This window comes from Panthera tigris, chromosome B2, assembly GCF_018350195.1.
Source record: "Panthera tigris isolate Pti1 chromosome B2, P.tigris_Pti1_mat1.1, whole genome shotgun sequence".
NCBI classification, from domain to species: domain Eukaryota; kingdom Metazoa; phylum Chordata; class Mammalia; order Carnivora; family Felidae; genus Panthera; species Panthera tigris.
Window position 1 is genome coordinate 17,445,093 of NC_056664.1, and position 22,148 is coordinate 17,467,240.

At 44.1% G+C, this 22,148-nt stretch overlaps 1 protein-coding gene across 2 annotated transcripts in view; it reads left to right on the forward strand.

Annotated features, from left to right (window-relative positions):
* NEDD9 (neural precursor cell expressed, developmentally down-regulated 9) overlaps positions 1–22,148 on the forward strand; it is a 182,126-nt gene that overhangs the window by 131,466 nt on the left and 28,512 nt on the right. The window contains exon 1 of one of the 2 annotated variants that reach the window (XM_007073106.3): positions 3,917–4,111. The exons of the other annotated variant lie outside the window; for it this stretch is intronic. Coding sequence (XP_007073168.2) covers positions 4,100–4,111 — 12 coding nt within the window. The 5' untranslated portion in view covers positions 3,917–4,099. Of the gene's footprint in view, positions 1–3,916; positions 4,112–22,148 lie in introns of those variants that run through there. 2 annotated transcript variants of the gene reach the window in all.

Genomic DNA, 22,148 nt, shown 5'->3' on the forward strand with positions numbered 1-22,148 from the left:
GAGGCCAGAAAGGAAGGGTGGGCCCAAATCACAGTCCAGGCCAAAAAGTCTGCAGATTTTGTTTGTAAAGGCGTTGAAGTATCCCCAGCGGTTTTTAATCATAGTAGCAACGTGTCCTGCTCTGTACTCTAGAAAGTAAACAGGTAGCAACGTGGAATATAGATTCCAGCAGGGAGAGATGGCGGGCCGGGGAAACTACAAAGGAATGACTGGAATAGATCAGACAAGAGAGACAGAGAATGGACCTGAAACGCTGATCGCTGTTACGAGCCAGCCAACCTGGAGGCACCCTGTGTGAGGCACCCAGCCCTCAGAGCAGCAGTTTCGTCCGCTTTAGAGGTGACTGTGCTAGATTCCCGAGGTCACTTCCTGCCCTCACTTGTTCTGACTTTGCCCTTACTTTTAGAGAGCAGCCACATGGGTTCCCCCCCAAGTTGTGCATAGGAGAATCTCTTCTCTCTAGCATCCACACGATTTTTTGCTATCTCCATGCCCATGGCCACGGCGGCTGGAAAATCATTTGGACAGCATCTGGTGCCACTTCCCCCTCGCTCCTGCCTGTATCAGTGTCTGGGGAGATAGAGCCCTTGACAGACAAGCAGGCGGGTGGCAAGGCTGACGGGCGGACACAGTATTGGCGAGCACAGGGTAGGACCCGAGCCCCAGCATCCCGGCCCATTTTAGGAGGCTACCCGTGGGGGTATGAGGGCGGTCCCATAAACCAATCGGCAATGTTTACACAGCATAGGTTAAACAGTGATTTTGGCATCCAAAAATCTCAGGTAATAGGCGGGGATGGGGCTGTTTTTCTATTCAGTGAGAGAATTTGTGTTTCCCCAGGGGGCTTTGAAGGAAACATATTAAATAACTAAGTACTAATAAAGCAGCTAAATACTAATAAAGTCATGACAACTATCTGCATTATGTAAGCTGTGTTAAGACCAGAGCTCAATATTTTAACTAATAGCCTGCTGCCCTTGAGTGTTTAAACAAAGGGTAAAAACAGAGAAACAGATCACATCATTCTCTGCTCAAATCGCTGCAGTGCCTTGCTGTGGCAGTCAGGAGAAAATCCAAGTGCTACCGCCTACCTGTCTGAGTCTCACCCACCCGTTTCCCAATCCCCCCAGGAGCCCAACTCCAGCGCCCTGGCTTTTGTGCTATTCTTAAATACACCCAGCTCATTTCCACTCCAGGCGCTTTCCTCTATCTGGAAAGTTCTTTCCCCAGATGTTTGAATGGATCCCTCATGTCCTTCATATTGAAGCAGAAATATTACCTCCTTAGAGGGGCTTACGTGACCATGCTCTAAACTAAGACACCCCCCCCCACACACACACCTGCTAACCCTTCTCTGTTTCCCTCTAGCAATTTTCCCTGCTTAACTTTAATTCGTGGCATTTATCACTCCAAACTGTATTACATATTCATTTAATTATTGCCCTCCACTCCCAGTGAGCCGTAAGCTCCATGAAGGTAGGAGCTTTGTGTGGGCGGCTCCTGTATCTTCCCCACCTGGAACGGTACCCAGCACGTGGTAGGTGCTCAATCGATATTTGTTAAATTACAAAGTGTCCTGCGAAAGAATGACACACGGATGAGGGCACCCGTCTGCCTTTTTCTCAATGCCTACCACACTTAAAATATTGACAAGAGTCTAATAGTAATAACAGCTACAATTAAAAATTAAGTGAATATTAATGCTTACATAACATATCATAATAATGTCATATACTATAGTAATAAAATAATATATGATGCATTTAAATATTAAAACAATACTTAATAATGGAACATTAATAAGTGAACATTTATTAAGATCTTACTCTGTGCTGGGTAGTATTAACTTCTATCCACACTATCTCATTTAATACTCATTATAACCTAGCAGGTAGGCATTATTATTTTCTCCATGTCATACTTCAGGGCACCAGAATCAAGAAGTTAAGACATTTGTTGAGACTATCACAGTATACCCGACTGCAGTGTGACTAACGCTGATCCAAACTCCCCTGAAATGAACTTCAGGTAGATTCCAAGTGTCTACTGAAGAGGAGAAAAGCAGGAAAGCAAGGGGGCCACTTAGTACGATTTAAACTTTCTAGCTAGAGAATGAAATGACAAAAAGCCCTAGCAAATGCTTTGGAAACTGAAAGCATTTGGGGGTGAGATAGTGTTGGCCTATTCAGTGGTACTCATCAAACAGAACAGAAAGCAGATTCAGCCCTACTGCTTAGGAAGCCAAAGGAATGTTATCTAGATCTTCTGGAGGCCACAAGACTCATCTTACAGATGGGAAGGACTTTGACTGATCCAGGCAGACACCAAAAACAATTTCCTGCAAACTAATGACTCTCCCATAAGACGGTAGGACTGTTAGGAAGATCCTTGTAGTACAATATGCTGCATGCTTAATTTGTGTTCAGAAAGACCTTGCAAAATCACTCGGGCTTATTGAGCTACATGAGGAAAAGCAAAGTCCAAGTCTGAGGCCTGAATGGGTGTATCAACCTCATTATGACCAGTGGGGCGGGGGGAGGGGGTCACGTCCAAGGAATCGGTGCCTTATTAAACTGTGATCTGGAGCCTTGTATCTGGAAGCCACTTTTGCAGGGTAGCTGCTCCCCTGTTCTATTTGTTTGGATCATAAAAGTAAAAGTTTAATTCACTGGGAATTTTGGGGGCAGGGGAATCAAACTGATTCTGATCCAACTAGGTCAGGAAAAAAAAAAAAAAGAGAGAGATGATTTTTCCATCCAGGTCGTGTAGTCTGCTTGGAGTCCATCCCACTCAGGGACAGCTATTGTCTGAAATCACCGAGTCTCAATCCTGAGACCCGGTGAAAAGGAATTTTCCCCTCTCTCTGCTTCATCCTTTAGAAGAGTCACTAAAGGTGACCCTTTCTGTCTTCTCCTGGGTGATGTCTTTCTCTATAGAAATCATGAGGCTGAACCGAATGTTCTGTGCTTCAGTGGAGAGACTGGTCTTTTAAACCAGGCTCCTCAAACAGTGGGCATTTTTTTTTTTTGTTTCCCCGATAATAAGTGTTGGTGGGTTAATGGGTCATCTTCAGGCGAGAGGTCAGAAGGAAAAACACTGCAGTGTTCAAAGCTGGAGCTGGCAACGCCAGCCATCAAAGAACACACTACTCAGTGGACAGCCATGATGTATAGGGCATGCACCGGCCAGCCTCATCTAAGGGGTCACATCTAACCTTTATCCTCAGCAAAGCCAGAGGAGATCACTGAATGTGGCTGACACTCAACTCTCGGAGGCCCTGGTGAGAAGCCGGCTAGGAAAGCCCTGGTGCCTGTGCTGGCGGAGTCCCTTTTCACAGAGAGAATTGTATTCTGGCTCCTCGCAGACTGACGTTGCAAGTACTTTGAACATTGAAAAGAACAAAAAAAAGCAAACAGCCACAAAAAAGGGGAGGGGAGGGAGGAGAGAAAGAGAGAGAGAGAGATATCAGCAGGGGTAGTTAGTAAAAAGGGGCCCGGAGACAGAAAACCTTTTGTTCCCCGAATTCGTTTCATGTAGAGATTGGGAGGTGAATGGCTTTGAAATGAAATGGGTTTATGAAGGAGTTGCTAGGTCACAGGAAGCACGACTGTCAGACTGCTTTGTGAATTCAATTTCTTTAAAACTTAGGTTAATCTTAAAAAAGAATCTCCTTTGCCCGGGGCTTTTTTTTTGGGGGGGGGTGTCGGGGGGGGGGAGCTGAGGGGATGGGGAGTAACGTTCGAGACGGTTCCCCACTTCGTTTTATTTTCCACCCTTTGGGCTCCTGTAAAAAAGAAATGACCACATTACAAGTTCTTTGTCAGTTCTCCGAAGTTAAGAGGTGGGCGGGGCCCCACATTACCTTCGCCGGCCAGCCAATGGCTGGCGATATGCAAATACGGTCGGGGCTCGGCCGGGCTCCATCAAAACAGTGAGCTCAGAGGCTGTGCGGGAGCTGGCGCGCTGCGACTGGCAAAGCCGCCCGGGGCCCGGACGCTCTCACTTTCATTTAGCACTGCACTCCATGGAGGGGCGGACACGCCAGCGCTTGATGCAGGCTGACTAGGGTAGGAAAACGGCTCAACCCACCGCCGCCGAGATGAAGTATAAGGTAAGAGGGTGCCTCTTCCGTCAGGTTTGCGCGCGCGCGCGTGTGTGTGTGTGTCGCCCACCGTGACAACTCCTCTGCAGGGACCCCTTCTGTGCCCCAGAGAGAGGGGGTCTCAGTCACCGAGGTTGGCATACAAGCAGGCAGGCAGAGACCCAGTCTCTGAGACCCACTCCGGGAGGGCACAGCATACCCGGGCCCATCTCCACTGAAAGACTAAGAATCAGTCTGATCGGAGCCGCCACTGGAGCCACTGGCATTCAGAGGGTGTCTAACTTGGAGCGGAGTTTAAGACTCTGCGGCTCCCCTAGGCCTGGCCTCCACGGGCCGAGGGCCGTAATGAGAGAGGAATCAGAACTGCTGAGTCCCCTCAGACTGGCTCTTAGGCAGTTTTCAGCCTTTGCTTTAAGCATTTGGTAAGAGAAGCGGGTTGCCTTATGCACTTTTGGTGGGAGAAATTAAAAGCCCGAGGTACTCTTATGCAGCCCATGATGGAGCATGCTGACGTCCTTAAATGAATCCTGGATGTAAGAACGAATGAGCATTTGCCATTTCTTTAAAACACTTCTAGCGGCGTTTGAATGGGCTGAGAGTCTGAATTGTCCAGTCAGCTTATTGTCCCCGAAGCGTACAGAGGCTCAGGATACATTATTTTCTCATGCGTTATGCACCATTGTTTTTACGTATTCCTGGCTAAAGGATCATAATTTGCTCGGCATATCCCATTTGTTTAAGGCACCCCCATCGAATCAGGCAAGCAGCTTCCAGAGACACTGTACTTAGAAGCACATTGCAGTGAGTTGGGCGTGACTTCTAGAAGAGACGTGAGACCTAATGATTTTAAACAACGGTGCTATTATTAAAATGAATGTTGGCAAGGTGGCTATGCTTTGGACTGACAATTTGTATTACCTGTCTGACCTTTGGGATTGTGCTAGCTGGGAGTTATTTTGCTTCCTTTCTGAATTATCTAGCTTCTGGCCCATCCTTTTTTAATGTGAGGTTGTAAATACTCGGTTCCAGCTAATAGCCACTGGCTAACCTCAGTGATAAATCTTTTATTCGAAAGCTATAAATCTTGTTCAAAAGCTCTAACTCTAAATGCTGAAAGTCTTTATTATAATGCATGAGTTCTGGTTCTCCTCGGAAAGGTTACAACTGTCTGAAGACACAGGTATTCGTTATCACTGTACTGTTAGCTTTCCATTATCTGCCTCCAGAGGGAAGATCAGAGGCGTGAATAATCCTAACGATTCCTAATGCTTTTGACTTTAGGATGCGACCAGAAACAAATCCTTCTACCTGGCAGGAAAGTTCCCATTCTTGACGTGGCTCGCCCTGTATTTCCGCAGTCCCTTGTTTAGAATAGTGGTTACTTAACCTGTAGTAGTTCTTTGCTCCCTCCGGTCCCTATTACTGAATGCCTTTAGTTTCATAATAACCAGCTTGCAGGGAAAAAATAAAAGAGAAAATAGGTTCATACATTCATTATTGGAAAGTATAAATGGCTGAAATCAATATTGAGCGCTGCAATCTAGAAAGTGACAGAAGTGACAAAGTCTAAAGTCACTTTTATTCAGTGACCTCATTATGTTTTGATTTTGCTCTTAGGGAAACAAAGCATGGCAACGGACGAAATAAATTGCGATTGGCATTCACGGAAAAACCCTCACCCTCCTGTTTTGCTGGGTCTTACCAGTGTTGAACACCCTTACCGAGTGATGTAAATATAGGGTCTTTATTAGCTCACCAGAAAAAATACTGACTTCTCTGACCGACCAAATGTCAGATTGACACCTTGTGGTGACTATACAATAAACCAGTAGCTGAAGCAATCTGCTGTCCCTTTCTTAGAAAGCCTGGGTTCTCTCTAGTTAATAATGCACAGCTCGGGGCGCCTGGGTGGCTCAGTCGGTGAAGCGCCCAACTTCAGCTCCGGTCATGATCTCATGGTTTGTGAGTTCAAGCCCTGCATCCGGCTCTGTGCTGACAGCTCAGAGCCTAGAGCTTGCTTTGTATTCTATGTCTCCCTCTCTGTCTGCCACTTCCCTGCTCCCGCTCTGTCTCTCTCTGTCTCTCAAAAATAAATGAATGTTAAAAAAAATTTTTTTTTAAATAATGCACAGCTCTATTTCAGGAGACCATTTTGTCATTTTAAGTAGAGGAAATGATGCAAAGGTAGAAGAGCGGTAAATAATATCAATTAAGAATTACCATGATAATACAAGATCGTCACATTTCACTCTTCCAAAAACTCTGAGGTGGGTTTTATTATATACTCATTTTTCAAGTAGAAATTATGGCCCAGAGAGGCTAAGTAATTTATCCAAAGCCACACAGCTAAAAAAAATGGTGGAGCTATTAATTGACCCAAGGGGATCAGGCTCCAGAGCTTGTGACTTTAAGCCACTCTTAAAGAAAGAATCATCTGTGACCTCCCTAAAATGCTCTGTGTGACTGGTGGTTTTGTCCCCCAGGAGGTTTAAAACAATTTCATCTCAAGTATTTCTGCAGGATTGATTTTTTTTTTTTTTAACATAGAAACTCTACAAAGCAAAGTGAATTGCACGCTTGGCAGTTATTTGTTTAATCTGAGCCACTTAGGGCATAAAACCAGATAGTTATTAGATTGTAAAATCCTGGAGTCAGGAATGATCTTTTAAACACTATGCTGCTCTACACACTATAAACCTAGCACAGTCAGACTTCTGTTCACTGAGAGATTTATAATTCAGCCACTATAAGATTTTTTTTAACCAGATTATCTGGTTTGGCTACTTCAGGAATCGTAACCAGAGGACAGGCTAACCTCCACTCATTTGCACTTAGACACATAGCTCCAGGCCAGCCAGTTAATGCATTTATAATAATCTTGAGAACCCGGGAGCGTAAGCTATGCCTTATAAACTTTTTGGTGAGCAACAACTAGTCTAGCCTTATTTCATTTTATGTTTTGTGGTTGTTGTTCATGGGAAGGCTGCTGTCTCCTATGCACTTAATGCTCCGTTTCTCCTAAAAGGCTTCATTCAGTTTGAGGTTCTGTGATAGTAAATTACAGGCCCTTCGCTTATTAAGAGTTTTCCACAAGCTCTTCGGAATATACAAAAAGCATGTCCTGAATTGGGGGGTGGGGGGTCGTTGAAGGAGCTGTGCCTCAATGGCCGTGGCTTGCTCAGTGAAGGCTCCCCTTCCGAGGGGTCTGGAGGCAGATTGTTGCTGCTGTCTGCCAGGAGGGTGATGGAAGGATCCGTGCACAGCTGTGTTTGAGCAGAAGCCTGAGACCCCGCCCACTCTGTGCAGGCCCAGGCCTGGTCAGAGCTCAGCAGGCACTGCCTGTCTGATCTCTAATAGCTGAGCAGCTTTTGCGGCTTTGCCAAATTTCTGAACCCCGTGTGCCTACACGAAAATTCCAAATGATGTATCTAGTCTCCCGTTCAACAAATTCTTTTTTTAATTGAAGCATGGTTGACAACAAATTCATTCTTAAACGTTTTGAGTGAAGATAAAAGAATAGGTAGAACCCATGATACAAATAAGAAACCTACATGCTGAAATTCAGAGCCCTGTGTTCTGGCTGGATGCGGGCAAAGTGTGTCCTATTAAAAGCTTTGGGGGGGACTTTGAAAATACTTTTATTTTCCCGAGCTAGTTTGAGAAGAGATGATCAAGGGACTTCAGTTAAATCAACGTGGTCATTTGTGACTTGTATAATTACCAATTCTTGCCTTGCTTTGACATTTTGGTTTTAGGTTATTTGTTCCCTTGGATATGATTTGCTGTGCTCAATCCAAACCAGAGACTCCTGTCTCCCATGATCCTTTTTTTTTTTTTTTTTTTTTTTTTAAGAGAGAGCATGGGAGAGGGGCAGAGGGAGAAAACCTTAAGCAGGCTTCATACTCAGCGTGGAACCTGACATGGAGCTTGATCCCATGACCCTGGGATCAGGACCTGAGCCAAAATCAAGAGTCAGACACCCAATTGACTGAGCCACCCGGGTGCCCTGCCTCATGCTCCTTTTTTTTTTCTAATATGAAATTTATTGTCCAATTGGTTTCCATGCAACACCCAGTGCTCATCCCAACAGGTGCCCTCCTCCATGCCCATCACCCACTTTCCCTCTCTCCCACCCCCCCATCAACCCTCAGCTTATTCTCAGTTTTTAAGAGTCTCTTATGGTTTGCTTCCCTCCCTCTCTAACTTTTTTTTCCCCTTCCCCTCCCCCATGGTCTTCTGTCAAGTTTCTCAGGATCCACATAAGAGTGAAGACATACGGTATCTCCTTTTTAAATCTTAGGTGAGATCTACGAATTTAAAAAACACCAAAAGATGTTAATTGTTTATGGATGCATGTATTTATTGGGCAAACCCATTTTGGGGGCTGAATGGCAATCTGCACAGAGCTGAAGGTCTTTGGAGAACTGGGGGTGTTCCGATGATACCAAAGTTAGCACAGTGTGGGACATGCCAAGGATTTGTGTGGCACCCTTCCCTTACTGTAACATACGTCGGCCCTTTTCTCAGAGTTCATCAGTGGCTTCCTGTCTGCTGCCCCTACTCGTCCCACCAGACTTCTGAAAAAACTTCCTCTCCACTTTTTCCCCTTTACAAATTCCCTCCCCTTTTTGTGCCCTCATGACCTCATCTTCTTTCATTTTCTCATTTAAGCAGTCTTTATGCTGCTCTAACCCCAGACTTGTGTATGGCTCGCCTCCCCAACCCACGTAGACATGATGCTCTTCAGCACACCCTGTACCCCCTACCTCTCTTCTCTCTTTTGACTCTGCCGTGGGAAATCTTGGTCTCTTGCTGCTCCCATTCGTTTGTCCCTGTCTCTTTGCGCCTACCTGACTTGGTTAGTCTGTCACCTTCCCACAAGCCGGGTCTCCTCATCCATCCACTCTGTAAAACCATCAAAAGCCTACAGCTTCGTCTCCTTGACTGTCCTATAATCCCTACAACAGGCTTTATGTTTTCCACCTCTGCCCTGCTCTGTTAGCACGTCCTTACTTATTAAACCCTTTTAATCAAATCGCTATCTAAACGATAGCTGTTAACTCCCATAGATTGCCCACCGGGGCTGTCTAGTTTTCGGTAAGCCCCACTGAAAATGAGAGACCCACCCTTTATTTGTGGGTAGAGAGAGACTGTTAGACAAGTAAGTCCTTGAATAAAAAGTGTGATCTAGGATCTCTTACAGCCTGGAGGGGGCACAGCCTTGATCTTATATGTTCTTGTGGTAGATACAAGATAGAATGTGGGCTTTGGAGAAAGGCATTTCTGTTTCTTGTGACTCATTGCTCTATATAGCCTCTGGCAAATTAACCTCTCTGAGCCTCAGCTTTCTTATCTGTAAAACAGGGAGAGTAACTGTCTCATACTATTGTTCTAAGGCCTAAGTAAGATAATACATGCATGTAAAGGACCTACCCTGGCTCCTGGCATGTAGTAAGTAGACAGTGCTAGTCAGCCTCCGCTCTCTTTGCACTGATGGATGTTGAAAGGATAGTGTGGACTCAAGACTCGGTGACAAGACTATGTCAAAACCCCAGTTACTAGGTAAAGGTGGTTGAGCATTATTTAGTGCTCCATGGGCCTGGAGGTGTTACATGAAATACAGATGCCAGCCACAGGGATTTACCAGCATACTTATGTGCCTGCTTGCACACTAATTAATTAATGACTTGGTATCATCATTGTTATTCATAAGACTGATATTCCTGAGATCACAGGACCTTGCTCATAGTCAATACTCTAGAAACATTGAACTGGATGTTGAGTGACCTAACAAACTTATACAAAGAGCCATTAAAAAGAGTCTTCATGTAGGGCACCTGAGTGGCTCAGTCGGTTGAGCGTCTGACTTTGGTTCGGGTCATGAGATCACGAGTTCAAGCCCCACGTCAGGCTCACTGCTGTCAGCACAGAGTCTGCTTCAGATGTTCTGTCCCCCTCTCCCTGCCCCTCCCGTGCTTGTGCTGTCTCAAAAATAAAGATTAAAAAAAAAAAAAAAGTCTTAATGCCGTATGGCATAGCAGAAAGAACCCAGGTTTTGCTGCAAATCCCACTTTTGCTACTTCAGGCCTCTGTTTCCTTGTTTATAAAATGGAAGTAATAATACGCATCTTACTGGATAGCGGTAAGGATATGATATATGGAAATCATTAGTTTTTAGCCCATAGGCACTTGAAAATGGCAGCTATTATAATATGCATTATAAGACATATGTAATATATAGGTATAGAAACATTATACAGATAAATTTTAAGAGGAAGCATTTACTAGAATTGCTTATCCATACCAAAAATACCACAGGACAAGAGAAAGTTATCAGTGTACAAAATCAACAGTAGAATGTGAAGGAGGTGATTGGAGGGACACAGAAGTTCAGGGGAAACTATATCCTTCATCCCACTGCAGCCACTTAGTGATGTAGATGTAAAGTAAGAGGCCTTGGTGATCTGTTTTGGGATCATTTTAGGGGTAGAAAGAAACGTAAACAAATTGGTTTGAAATGCCAACCGCTGGGCCCCTGGCATTACCCCGCAGGAACATATAGACTTAATTACCAAGCCTCCTTGCCGAGATAAAGAAGGGCCACTGGGAAGAAGTACTGTATTTCCCACTTAAAGTGCAGGAGAATAGCTGCTGGTTTCCTAGGTGATGGATGATTGCAAAGAATATGGGCATGGAAGGGGACTCCCCTCCCCCCCCCCAAAAAAAACCCTCTGTTCATACTCCATCAATGGCATCCCCTCCGTCGTATTTACTTAGAGCATTCCAGTCATCTCCCCGCGGTCATTCTTACTGGTTAATGAGGACGAGGCACGCCTGGGGAACATTATGGCCTGGCTGCAAGACTATCTTCCTGAAGAATCTTCGTTTTAAGATAAATGGCCTTGGTGGTGAACTTTGTCTACCATCCACTGGGAAGAGTGATTCTTTTAGAAGGTAGTTTTAGTAGACAATGAGATTGGGGTGGACTGAGACATATACTCCGAGGGAAATGGAAGAGGCGTGAGTTGCGATGATGTGTGACAGTGACTTTTCATACGTGAAGTGGCACTGGGGCAGCTGACCTGGGAGATGCTAAAATCACCGGTAACGTGCATTCCAACACATCCGCCTGGACCCTGTCATGGGCTCCTAAATGCCAGTTTATTCTTAAAGAAGAGCTCATCCCTTTCCTCCCAACCTCCTCCCTCACCATTAATGGTGCTAAATGGTGTTTAAATAGACAGCTCAGGACCCTCATTCCAAGGACTCAGCCTGGCTTTGGAGATGTCGTATCTCTTCGTAAATCATGGTGTGTATGTTGCAAAATAAAAATTCCTCCTGATATTTCTAACATGTCAAGGTAATAGTTACGTTACCAGAAATGTTCCTTAATGACATGTTGATGCCTATGCTTACCAGAAATAAGGATTGAGCAACTGTGAATACGTAAAAATGCAAGCATGGCACAAAAATGTTTGATACGATCTTCTGAATTTGAGTTTAATTCCTTTCTTTACTCGTGTGTGTGTGTGTGTGTGTGTGTGTGTGTGTGTTTGAAGGGGGATTATTTGTGAAGCTAGACAGAAAGTTGCGGCAACCAAAAAGCATATAAGGTTAAGATTTAAACCAGATCTTTCTATTTATTAAAGCAATATGTATTTAGACACAATGATGTGCCCTTAATATTTTTTCTGATTTTTTTTTTTTTTAGTTACGTGGAACCCTTATGCTCTTATATGAATTAGCCTTATTCTCATTGATTTGTGGTAGTCAGTCCGTTATTCTTAACTTAGCACCTCACTCCCACAGGGGATGTGGCTAACTCAGGACTCATCTAGGCTTCTCTGTTGCCCGGCCCTGCACTCTACCAAAAGAATGAGCTGGAACTCAACCCCCCACCCGACCCCCAAATCACCATAACAAGCAAGACCAGCACACTGGGAAGCCAGTGTAGTAGACTTCTAAACACTCCAGCCTTCTTGGAGTTCAGAATCTTTAGTGTCTATCAGGACAGGTCAGTGATGATTTTTTGTTTTTGTTTTTTGGTTACTACTTGTTTGTGTTATGGGTCGAAGCTTGGCAAGAAATGGGCTATAGTGGGCCATCAGTACTGCATTACCAATGACAACGGCATTGGCACAGCAAAATTTTGAAGTCCTCTCTTCCTTGAGTGCCCCTCTGGGCTAGAACTTACGTGCTCTTCTCCGATTCTCCAGCCTTCTGCACTCACAGCTAAGTGTGTTGAGCGTGACTTTATTTTTTTTAATGTTTTGTTTTTTTTTTTTTTTTGAGACAGAGAGACAGAGCGTGAGCAGGGGAGGGGCAGAGAGAGAGGGAGACACAGAATCTGAAGCAGGTTCCAAGCTCTGAGCTGTCAGCACAGAGCCCGACGCGGGGCTCAAACTCACAAACCGCAAGATCATGACCTGAACCGAAGTCAGACGCTCAACCGACTGAGCCACCCAGGCGCCCCGAGCGTGACTTTAAATGGGAGTCAGGGGAAGGAGCAAAAAGAATACAGTCAGCCCAACGGCATTCCTTCTCTTAACCCTACTCGCTGGGAAGCCAGATTTCTAGACAATCTCACAGAGGCCCAGATGGCCTCGGAATATATCTCATTTCCTTATAAAGATCAGCTTGTCAATTACAGAAGATGTCCATTGACTGAATCAAAGCCTCTTATCGGCACCTTTTTTTTCCTCCCAAATCCTAAACTCAACCAAGGCAGACCCATTAGCAAGGTATATACTTGCATGCCTATCTTTTATTTTTAGTTTAAAATATATATAATTTCTGTGGATATGGATCCATGTTTCACACACCCAACCGTGGGACATATGGTCTGACAATGGGAAAGATATTTGAAACTGGGACTGTCTTAGAAAGTTCAGGAACACATGGTCACTCGAGACAGTCAACATGGGCTGTTCCAGAGATCAATCAACTGTTGAAGGCATTATCCCTTTTCCCTTATGTCAGCCCTTTGACAGGAAATTATCTAAGAGGTGCTTTTTTTTTAGAGTGAATTCAGACACATTTTGTCACAGAGAGTCATCAATAATATTTACTTATAAATAATTGGTTGGTTCTTTTCTCTTTCCTTGCAGAAACAGGCATCTCTAGAAATGAAGGAAAACCCTTTTTGAAATATGGACTTGTACTGAGAACACCTGGGAGCATTAAGCAGTGAGGGGTGTTGTATTTCAATTGTTCTTGCTTTAAACCTGGCAGGTAGCTCTGTGCCTTATAGCCTGCAGTGTCTACATCAATCCTCCTGCCTCCCTTATTAAGATCTTAATTACAGACGCAGCTTATTTCATTGCTGCAGGGAAAGAATTTAGTTTCTCTGAACTATGTCTGTTTTTTGGTGTGGCAGGTGTAATCATGATGAGATCATTTCTGGTTTGTTTTCTTTTCCCGGAGGAATTTTTTTTTTTTTTTCCTGAGAGGGAGGACTACAGTTCTTGAGACACCATTTCATGAGCTCATAATAATGCAGTGATAATAACTGTGCTTTGATTTTAGACAGAGCCTTTCTTCTGAAGAAATCAGAGCGCTTGGCCTATATGACTCCGTGACTTCTCATAATATCAAGAATATGTTCATTATCCCCATTTTGCAGGTGGGGAGACAGAAGCACAAAAGGTGTGATTTCCTTGCCATTGATCTTACAGTATGAGGCCTGAGACTAGGTTCCTTCAGTTCAGTGAGTGTCCCTTCCTCTATCCAGGGCTCTCCGTTCAGCACTGTTGACTTTTACAGCTCAATCATTTTTTGTTATGGGAGACTGCCCTGTGCATTGCAGGATGTCTAACAGCATCTGGCCTCTACCCACTGGTTACCAGCCACACACACACATTGTGACAACCAAAAATGTCGCCAAACATTGCCAGATCCCCAAGTCCCCCTAGTTAGGAATCACCAGTCTAATCTCCCCTCCTCCCTTCTGCTTAAAAATAATTGCCCTACTGGTTTTATGTGACAGAAGCACAAAAAGACAGCCCTAGAACTGTTTGCCATAATTTTACCATGATTGGGGTTGCGCTTCATGTAAGAGGTCCTAAGCAAGAGGGAGCTTCCTCTTAAATTCGTAGCCGCAATCTGTTCATGAGAATACCATCAAATACTAAGAAGCACGGGGTCTCACTCGGGCCATATATAAAGCCATCAGACTGTCTCTAAGACAACTTTAGTTCTCTGAAGCCTTCCTCTGCTGTGTGTGTGTGTGTGTGTGTGTGTGCACGCACACACACACACGCATGTGTATATAATGCATATGTATCATTTTATGTTGACATATATATAATAATAAACATGCATTTAGCACTGAACCTTGAAGAAAGCTCTCTTATTCTAATAAACTGGTAAATAATACATACAAGTAGGTGTTTGTCTATATACCTGCCGCTGAAGAATTTCATTTAGAGGTTTTCTTCTGTTCCATTTGCTCCTGCCATCTTTCCTCTCTGTTCTAGCTGAGAAGCTACAGCATCTGAAGGTTCTTTCTGGAGACCTCTCTGCAGGTGCAATGCTGACAGCATATGGTTGTAGATACACTTTCAGCCAAGTATACTGATCCATTTTTAAAAACTCTTTGAGGACCTCGCACGTGAAGTGGGATAATAGCATTCAGGCAGCTGACCTAGGTGAGGTGACATCTAAAAGATTTGAGAGGGACATCCAAGGTGTCAGCTGGGTTCTAGCTGGGAGACAGACCAGAGTTGCCAGAATGTGTACATATTTGTATTGGTGGGTTTAGATATCATACCTTGAGAGCTGCATCCCTTGGTGCCGGAAGATACGTGGGAATGTAAAAAATGGTAAGACCTTTCCCTTCTTTCAAATAATTTATTAGATGTGATAGCTTTTGTGCTTTGACTTTTAAGAAATGATCCTGTTTGGGGAAATAAACAACTAATATAATAGTGGTATTATAATAGTGATAATATAGTGGACTGGCGTCTCCTACTCCTTTATAACTTAATTCTCATTTCACTTCCCCCCAAGTACCTGGATGTTGAACGGATTTGTCTAGACAGGCAGATAGATGTGATCTCGTGCCAACACTGTAATGTTGGCTGAAATCCAGATGGTTGTTTTATTGTTAATAAAACCTATGTTTTGGGTGAGTGGGTGTCAGGCCTTCATCATTATATGGCGCCTGTCAGATTTATCTAGGGACAGAACCCTGAAAAGAGTTTGCGCCTGCCCCATGTTTTTGATCCTTTGCCAATATACTATACTTAAATCTATCAAAACCAGGCAACCTGGGACAAATGCTTATAAATTCCAAGGCTTAATAGCAACAGTACTAAATTCTAAGATGGAGAAGGTTCTCGGGAAGCACATCCTGGTCCAGTGGAAAAAATCCTAGATTAAGAGGGGAACCAGATGCTAGTTCTGGCTCTGCTGCTAATATCATAGGTGACTCCCGGGGCTGTAAAACAAGATTCTAGAATGATCTCTAGAATCTTATTAGTCTAAAATTCTAGTCTAATTGGTTCTGGTCAAGCTATGGGTGACTTCTGGTTCTAAGACATAGAAGGTTCCCTTCCACCTTCTTTAAGACCCTCTGGAGTTGCTTTAAACAATCTCAAAGACCGCGGAGGATGGAAAATTGAGCTCCTGAAGACACATGTATTATTTATGATCATCAGAGTTGTGAGGAAATGCTCCTTTCTCACTATTTTTCTCAAATAACTGTCAGGATTCAAATTCATCCTCCACAGTTGGCCAAGAAATAATAGAAGTTGACTATGAAGTTTCTCTCACTCTCTCGCTCTCTCTCTCTCTCACACACACACACACACACACGCATGCATGCCTCCCTAACAACCCATTTATAATTTTTCTTAGATGAAACAAAGGATTTGCTCCAGGCTTTTGTTGGCTTCATGATAAACAAATCCTGTCCTATGGATGTTTCTCTCCTATATCAACCTTAAATCAAGGGAAAATAGGTAGCATTCATTCTAGCGCAGGGAAGGAAGAGAAACTAGCATCTGAAGAAACACTGATTTGAAATCACAGCTATGCTGTCCATATGATGTGACCAAATCTGGTCAGATGGAAAGTTCTTTCTAAGATCCAAATATCCAAATTGGCAAAGAAGCTCACATTTTCTCTCACCAATCGTCAATTGGTATCACTCTGGTACGTGAACCACCAAAATAATACGGGTTCTAAATGATGCCTCATCAAATGGGAATAGGCCAATAATGGAAGGAAGAGACGTTAAGATTCCCAAATCTGGGTGCCTTGGGGTGACCACGCACAGGGTGCAGCCCCAAGGTGCCTGTCAGGGCTGCTGTATGTCAAAGAGTACCTTTGGGAGACAGGTATCTAATGTCAGATTTCTTCAAGCATCTTCCATTCAGAAATGCTTAAAAGAGAATGCTATGGGTAGAGTTCACAAGGCTAGAAAATCTAAGAAAATGTGAGGACTTGGGGCAGAGTAAATGACATGAATGTTCAGAAAGCTCAAGACACTCATGGAAGCTTTGTGACCACCATAGGGGTTTAGAAGCACTTTCCAGAAAATGAATATCATTGGATGAAATGTGGTCTTGGTGCCAGAGGGATCTTTGTGGCATATGTTCGTCACCCCACACCAGGTATCAGAAGCATAACTAGGGAAATTCTGCTGCTGCGTTGCCGTGGGTGGTTCAAATCCCATAACAAACACCATGTCAGACTGCAGTCGACACGTATTGCTGAGAAATAAACCCCAGAAGTGATATGTATCATATCTTCTAACGCCTCAACTTGAAAGTCTTATGTCTGCCACTAAACAGCCTCCAGAGAATTCAACTCCAAACATTCAACAGTCCAGATCATCCAATGAAAAAAACCCAGCTGTAAACCAAGTATTCCAAGAATTGAAATCCAGACACTTGTAGATAGATATCCACGTTGGCTGACTATTACCTGCTTTGAGGAAATCCCACATTTCCCTATATCCCAAACGTGACGATGGGGGAAAGCCGAAGCAGTTTGATCGCCCTCAGCTGATTTTTGTCAGCAGGCACAAAAGCACATGAGCCTTTCTTTCTCTTCCCCAGTGTGTCCTGAGACTGACCATGATGATGCTCATTCCTTAGCTACTTCCTTTAGGACTGATTTCCTTGACAATGACCATTTCCTTCTTTACTGTGTCTGTTTTTCAGAATCTGTCCAGTGTGTGTGTGTGTGCGCACACGAGCACGCATGCACCCTACCAGAGTCCAGGGCTAAAGCTTGGGAACTTGGGTACAGGAAAGGCATGTTGTTGAGCATGTGGCAGCCCCAAGGTCTTTGGCAGGAACTCCTACATGATAAATATAGAATGAAATAAAAATAATAAGAGGAAGTTGGGCCATTGATGATGCTATCAGTCCTAGTGGGGTGACACATCAGCCATTGTGTCGCATTTCTCTTCAAAGAACAGCATGAATCGTCATGGAAATTATAAGTCACACCTCTCTGTATTTGGAATAGCAGATCATTTCCCTGGCAGTAGGAGTAATAAGCTTTCTTGACATTTTGATAGCAATGGAAAAAAAAAAAAAGGCAGGGGAGAGTGGAGGATGGTGTAAAAGCTGTCACATGACCTAGAGCTCTCTGTGCCCAGTGACTAGCTAGTTGCCCAGTATTTTATTCCCACTCCTTAGACATAGTTTAGGAACCAGGAACAGCAGAACCCAACGTCCTGGCAAAGTATGAATGGTGTTCAGTCACCTGCTGCCAGATGGAGGTCGCTGCACTGAAGGAAGAAAAAGCTCTTCCAGAGATGACTGTATTTAATCATTTAATGGTCAGTTCCTCCTGGCCTTCCTGTTTGCTCAGTGGTTGTGGACACTAGATTCAAGCTCCCTGTCTACGTCATTATCCTGTTTAATAGGGAGGGGCAGGCACTATCCTTCTTGCCATCTCCCACATTCTCTGGCTGTGACATCTGGACATGCTATTTATCTTTCAGGCTTCGTTAGTTCATCTTCCCAAGTCCGTATACAATTTTAACCAAATATTCTCCTCAGTTCTCTAGAAAACAATTTCACCCAGGAGAACCAGGAATACAGAGTCCGGAGCCCATTTTAGGTTAGCGAACATTTAATGATGTGCATTTTGCTTCAGACACTGGACTGAAGTTCTGGAAATGCTAAAAAAAAGAAAAAAAAAAAATAGGGCAGCCTCTCTGAACTTAAGGAGTTGACAATCGTGAATGAGATAATACAAGTCATCCTGTAAGAAATACTATTACGGAGAACTGGAAAGGGAAACAACTGGATAGGTTTGGAAAGACAACTCCTCTGGGTAGATGGAGGATGGATTTTGAAGGGGAAGAGGGTGAATGGAGGAGAACCAATTGGGGAGCAGTTGTGTACTCCCAATAAAAGGTTGTTGAGGGGCCTGAACTAGGAGAGGCAGTGAGGCGAAAGGCGGGGTCGAAGCTGACTGGGTTTCAGATTGTGAAGAGACTCAGAAAACCTCTGAGGCTTCTTCCTACCTTGGGCAGCTGTGTCTGTGCTGTTAACTAAGAGAGATAAAGCAGGAGAAAGGGGTTTTTGTACCTGTTGCGTTAGAGGTGAAGATACCCATTAGCTGGTTGGAAATACGGAAATGGAGTGCAGAAGAACTATCTAGGCTGGAGCTATGGATCTGTTATCTGTGTGTTCAGATGCCATTGGTCTGGATGAGATTCTCCATAGAGAGCGAGCATGTAAAGAAGAGCAAAGAACACAGGGGGGATCCCTTTGCAACATGATTAGTCTGTGAAGAACAAGGAAGATGAGTGGTCATGAGAACAACAGTGGAGAAGAAACCAGGAAGTGAAGTTCATGGAAATCATGAAAGCGTGGAAGCCAAAAGAGAGTTTCAAGAAGGATTGGGGTGGGGGTCAGTGCTAGAGACTGTTACAATTAGGGTTCCCTCAAATGGGATTTATAACTCTCAATGCTGATTTCTAATCCTAATGAGAACCACAGTTTTGGTAGCATGCGCATTTGACTTCGTTAAATACTGTCCCAATTCTGGAGCTGGAGACAAGAGACCTAAATTCTTGCTCCACCTCTATGACCTTCTTGCCAGGTGTCTTGGCAAATCATTAACTCCTCAAACCTCATTTCTCTCATTTGTAAGGTGAAGGAGCTGGAGTGTAATCTTTTGAAGTTCCTCTGGCTTTCAACTTCAGTGCCCCAACTGCTCTGGCATTTTGCCAAGCCCTAGCTGCATTTCTAACTGCCACCCTGCGGAGGCTAACCATCCAACGGGCTATAGAATGACATAGCTCTCTTATCTCTCCTGGGTTTGTTTCTGTGTTGACCTTTCCTGCCTGGGAGATAAATATCCTGGGGCGGGTGGGAGAAAGAGGAGATCTTCAATAGACAAACTGCTTCTTCTGGGTTTTTCTAAGATATTCAGATAATCACTCTTCTGACTTTGTGGCCTTAAGGAATCACACCTCCCACACTGAAGGAGGCGGTCTGTCCACCTTCTCCTAGGCAGAGGAATTAACTCTTGATCTGCCACCAACTCTGTGCACTTTTGCATGAGATGGTTTGTGTTCTGGATGACGTTCATTTTGCTGTTATCTTCTCGAATGAACTCTTGACCCCAAAATGCCAAGTATTTTCAAAAGCCAAGCTCCTCACCCATTTCCCCCCCACTCTCTGATGGATTGTACCTTGTTGGAATCTAAGAGATGTAGCCACAATTCACTCAGTAATGATAATCAGGGTAGTAGTAATAATAATAACGTTTTGTCTCAGTCTCTTGAGGGCAACCAATAGTTCCGTTATTGCTATTTACAGGCAAATGTTCCAGAAGAGGCTGCAAGTGTCCACAATTCATTATTAATTCAGAGAAATACTGACAGATACAGTTCTCCTGATATATAACTGAACAAGAGAAAGATCGGCTATGTATAAATATATCTATAATAGCATCATTAGAGCAGAACTCAACCCTTGATGACAGGAGGCCAAGTGGGGAGAGATTCCAAGACCAAAGTGCCACCCAGCAAATTAAATAAGTTGTCATAACGGCTTCCTAAGTCTCCAGCGGTGTTAAGGTATTTGACTTGGATTCACTTCTTTAATCCTCATAGCAAACGGGTGAGATGGGTGGTGTTACCCTCACTCTCATTTTACACATGAGGAAGTTAGGGCACAAAGGCAAATGATCTATTTATTCTATAGACATGACAAGAATTGTCATCTTCAGAACTCACTATATGATGGAATTGAGCCCAGTTTGGAGGACAGCGTGTAGTTGAGCTAAGATAGCTTAAGAGTTCTGGAAAGAGAATTGAGCCAAGAGACCATAGTTCCATTCCCATCTCTGACACCAATATTGTGGCTTTGGGCAAATGATAAACTGGCCTCCCAGACCTGTTTTTTTATCTATAAAACAGGGACACTGGGTTCAGGTCATTGCTAAAGGTCTCTGGAACTGTATGTAACCTTCTGTATGGGAGAGTGATGGGTGTAGACACTGATTCTCTCTATATAGCTTGTATAGAGATTAAGCAACTCACTCCTGTTCAGCCAAGGCTGAGAATATCTGTGTGTGAGATGTCAGGCTAGCACTGGGGTGCATGCCATCAATGGTCATGCCAAGCTTTCTTCCTAAATCCTCATCTGTGTGGGCAGCAGGAGGCCTGCTGGGGAATCACGGACAAAGAGTCAGGAGAACTCACCCCTGGTGCCTCCGTTGGCGAAGACAACAGTCTCTGAAAGTTGCCCCAGAGAAACTGTTCTTGAGGCACATCTGAAACATTAGCATGGTGCTTACCAGGTGGTGGGAAAGTCACTGGGATAAGAGACAAAGAACATCCAGAACGGCTCTCACACGGGGATTTCTATCTGCTTCTAATCAAGCACGGTCCAATGCTCCACTTCAGTGCTTCATGGAGTCCCATGGCAGTGACCCAGCTCCACATGCCTTGAGCTTATTTATGCTGATTAGGTCTGTAGTCCTTTGCCTTTCTACAGAGTACAGTAGAGACAGTTTTCTGTTTCTCTTCTTTCCCTTCTTTGTAGCCGCTAGAATCATACAGCTATCCACCCTCAGCTCCCACAGAACTGGTCCTAACTCTACCACTTCTGATTTTATCTTGGAGCTTTCGTACCAACCATCCCCAGTCATTGCATGGTTCCCAGAGCAAGGGACAGAGATGAGAGCGCTCGGCTCTCTCCCTACCCTATAATCACCATAGAACTCTGGTGGAGTGATCTCCTTCAGATTATTTTGGTACAAAGGACCAGAATCTTATCATCCATAACTCTACGACTTTTCTTCTAAGTTACAGAACACCCAAAGATGGAAGAAGAGAAACAGAGATTTGGGGATTATGACACATCCTTAAATGGTTCCTCAAGCCAGGATAAAATGCTGCATGATTCTATCTCTATGTATGTGGACTTCTAATTGTTAGAAAAAAATCCCAAAGTTTCCTAGCATATAAATTCTAAGTAAAACCTTCACCTAGAACACAACCCCCCCCCCCCCAGTTTCCCTTGAGCTTCCCTGACTGCTCACCTGTCCACACCACAGACTTCTTGGATCTCAAAACTGATCCAAGAACAAGAACTTCAACCTTCTTCTTTTTTCTTTTTAATGTTTATTTATTTTTGAGAGTGGGAGAGGGCCAGAGAGAGAGGGGGACAGAAGCTCTGTGCTGACAGCAGCAAGCGCAATGTGGGGCTCAAACCCACAAACCATGAGATCATGACCTGAGCCGAAGTCGGACGCTTAGCCAACTGAGCCACCCAGGCGCCCCTGCAACCTTATTCTTAAAAAGCATCATCAAGCTTCCTGGGTATGGCTTGATCTCCTTTTCTTAGGTTAAATAGTTGCACTAAGAGGATTAACAGCAAGAGTAGGACCCCTTCCCAGGTACTGACCAGAGGGGAGGTGCCTTACATAACGCAGCCCCCCTGCCCCCCAGAGGAGAGGACCAGCATACAGCACAAGCCTGTGGTTATGAGGCATAGTACAGGGGGAGATGATTAATGTATGTCAGTTCTAAAGGAATGAAAAGCACGAGGCTGAAAGATCAAGTCCATGT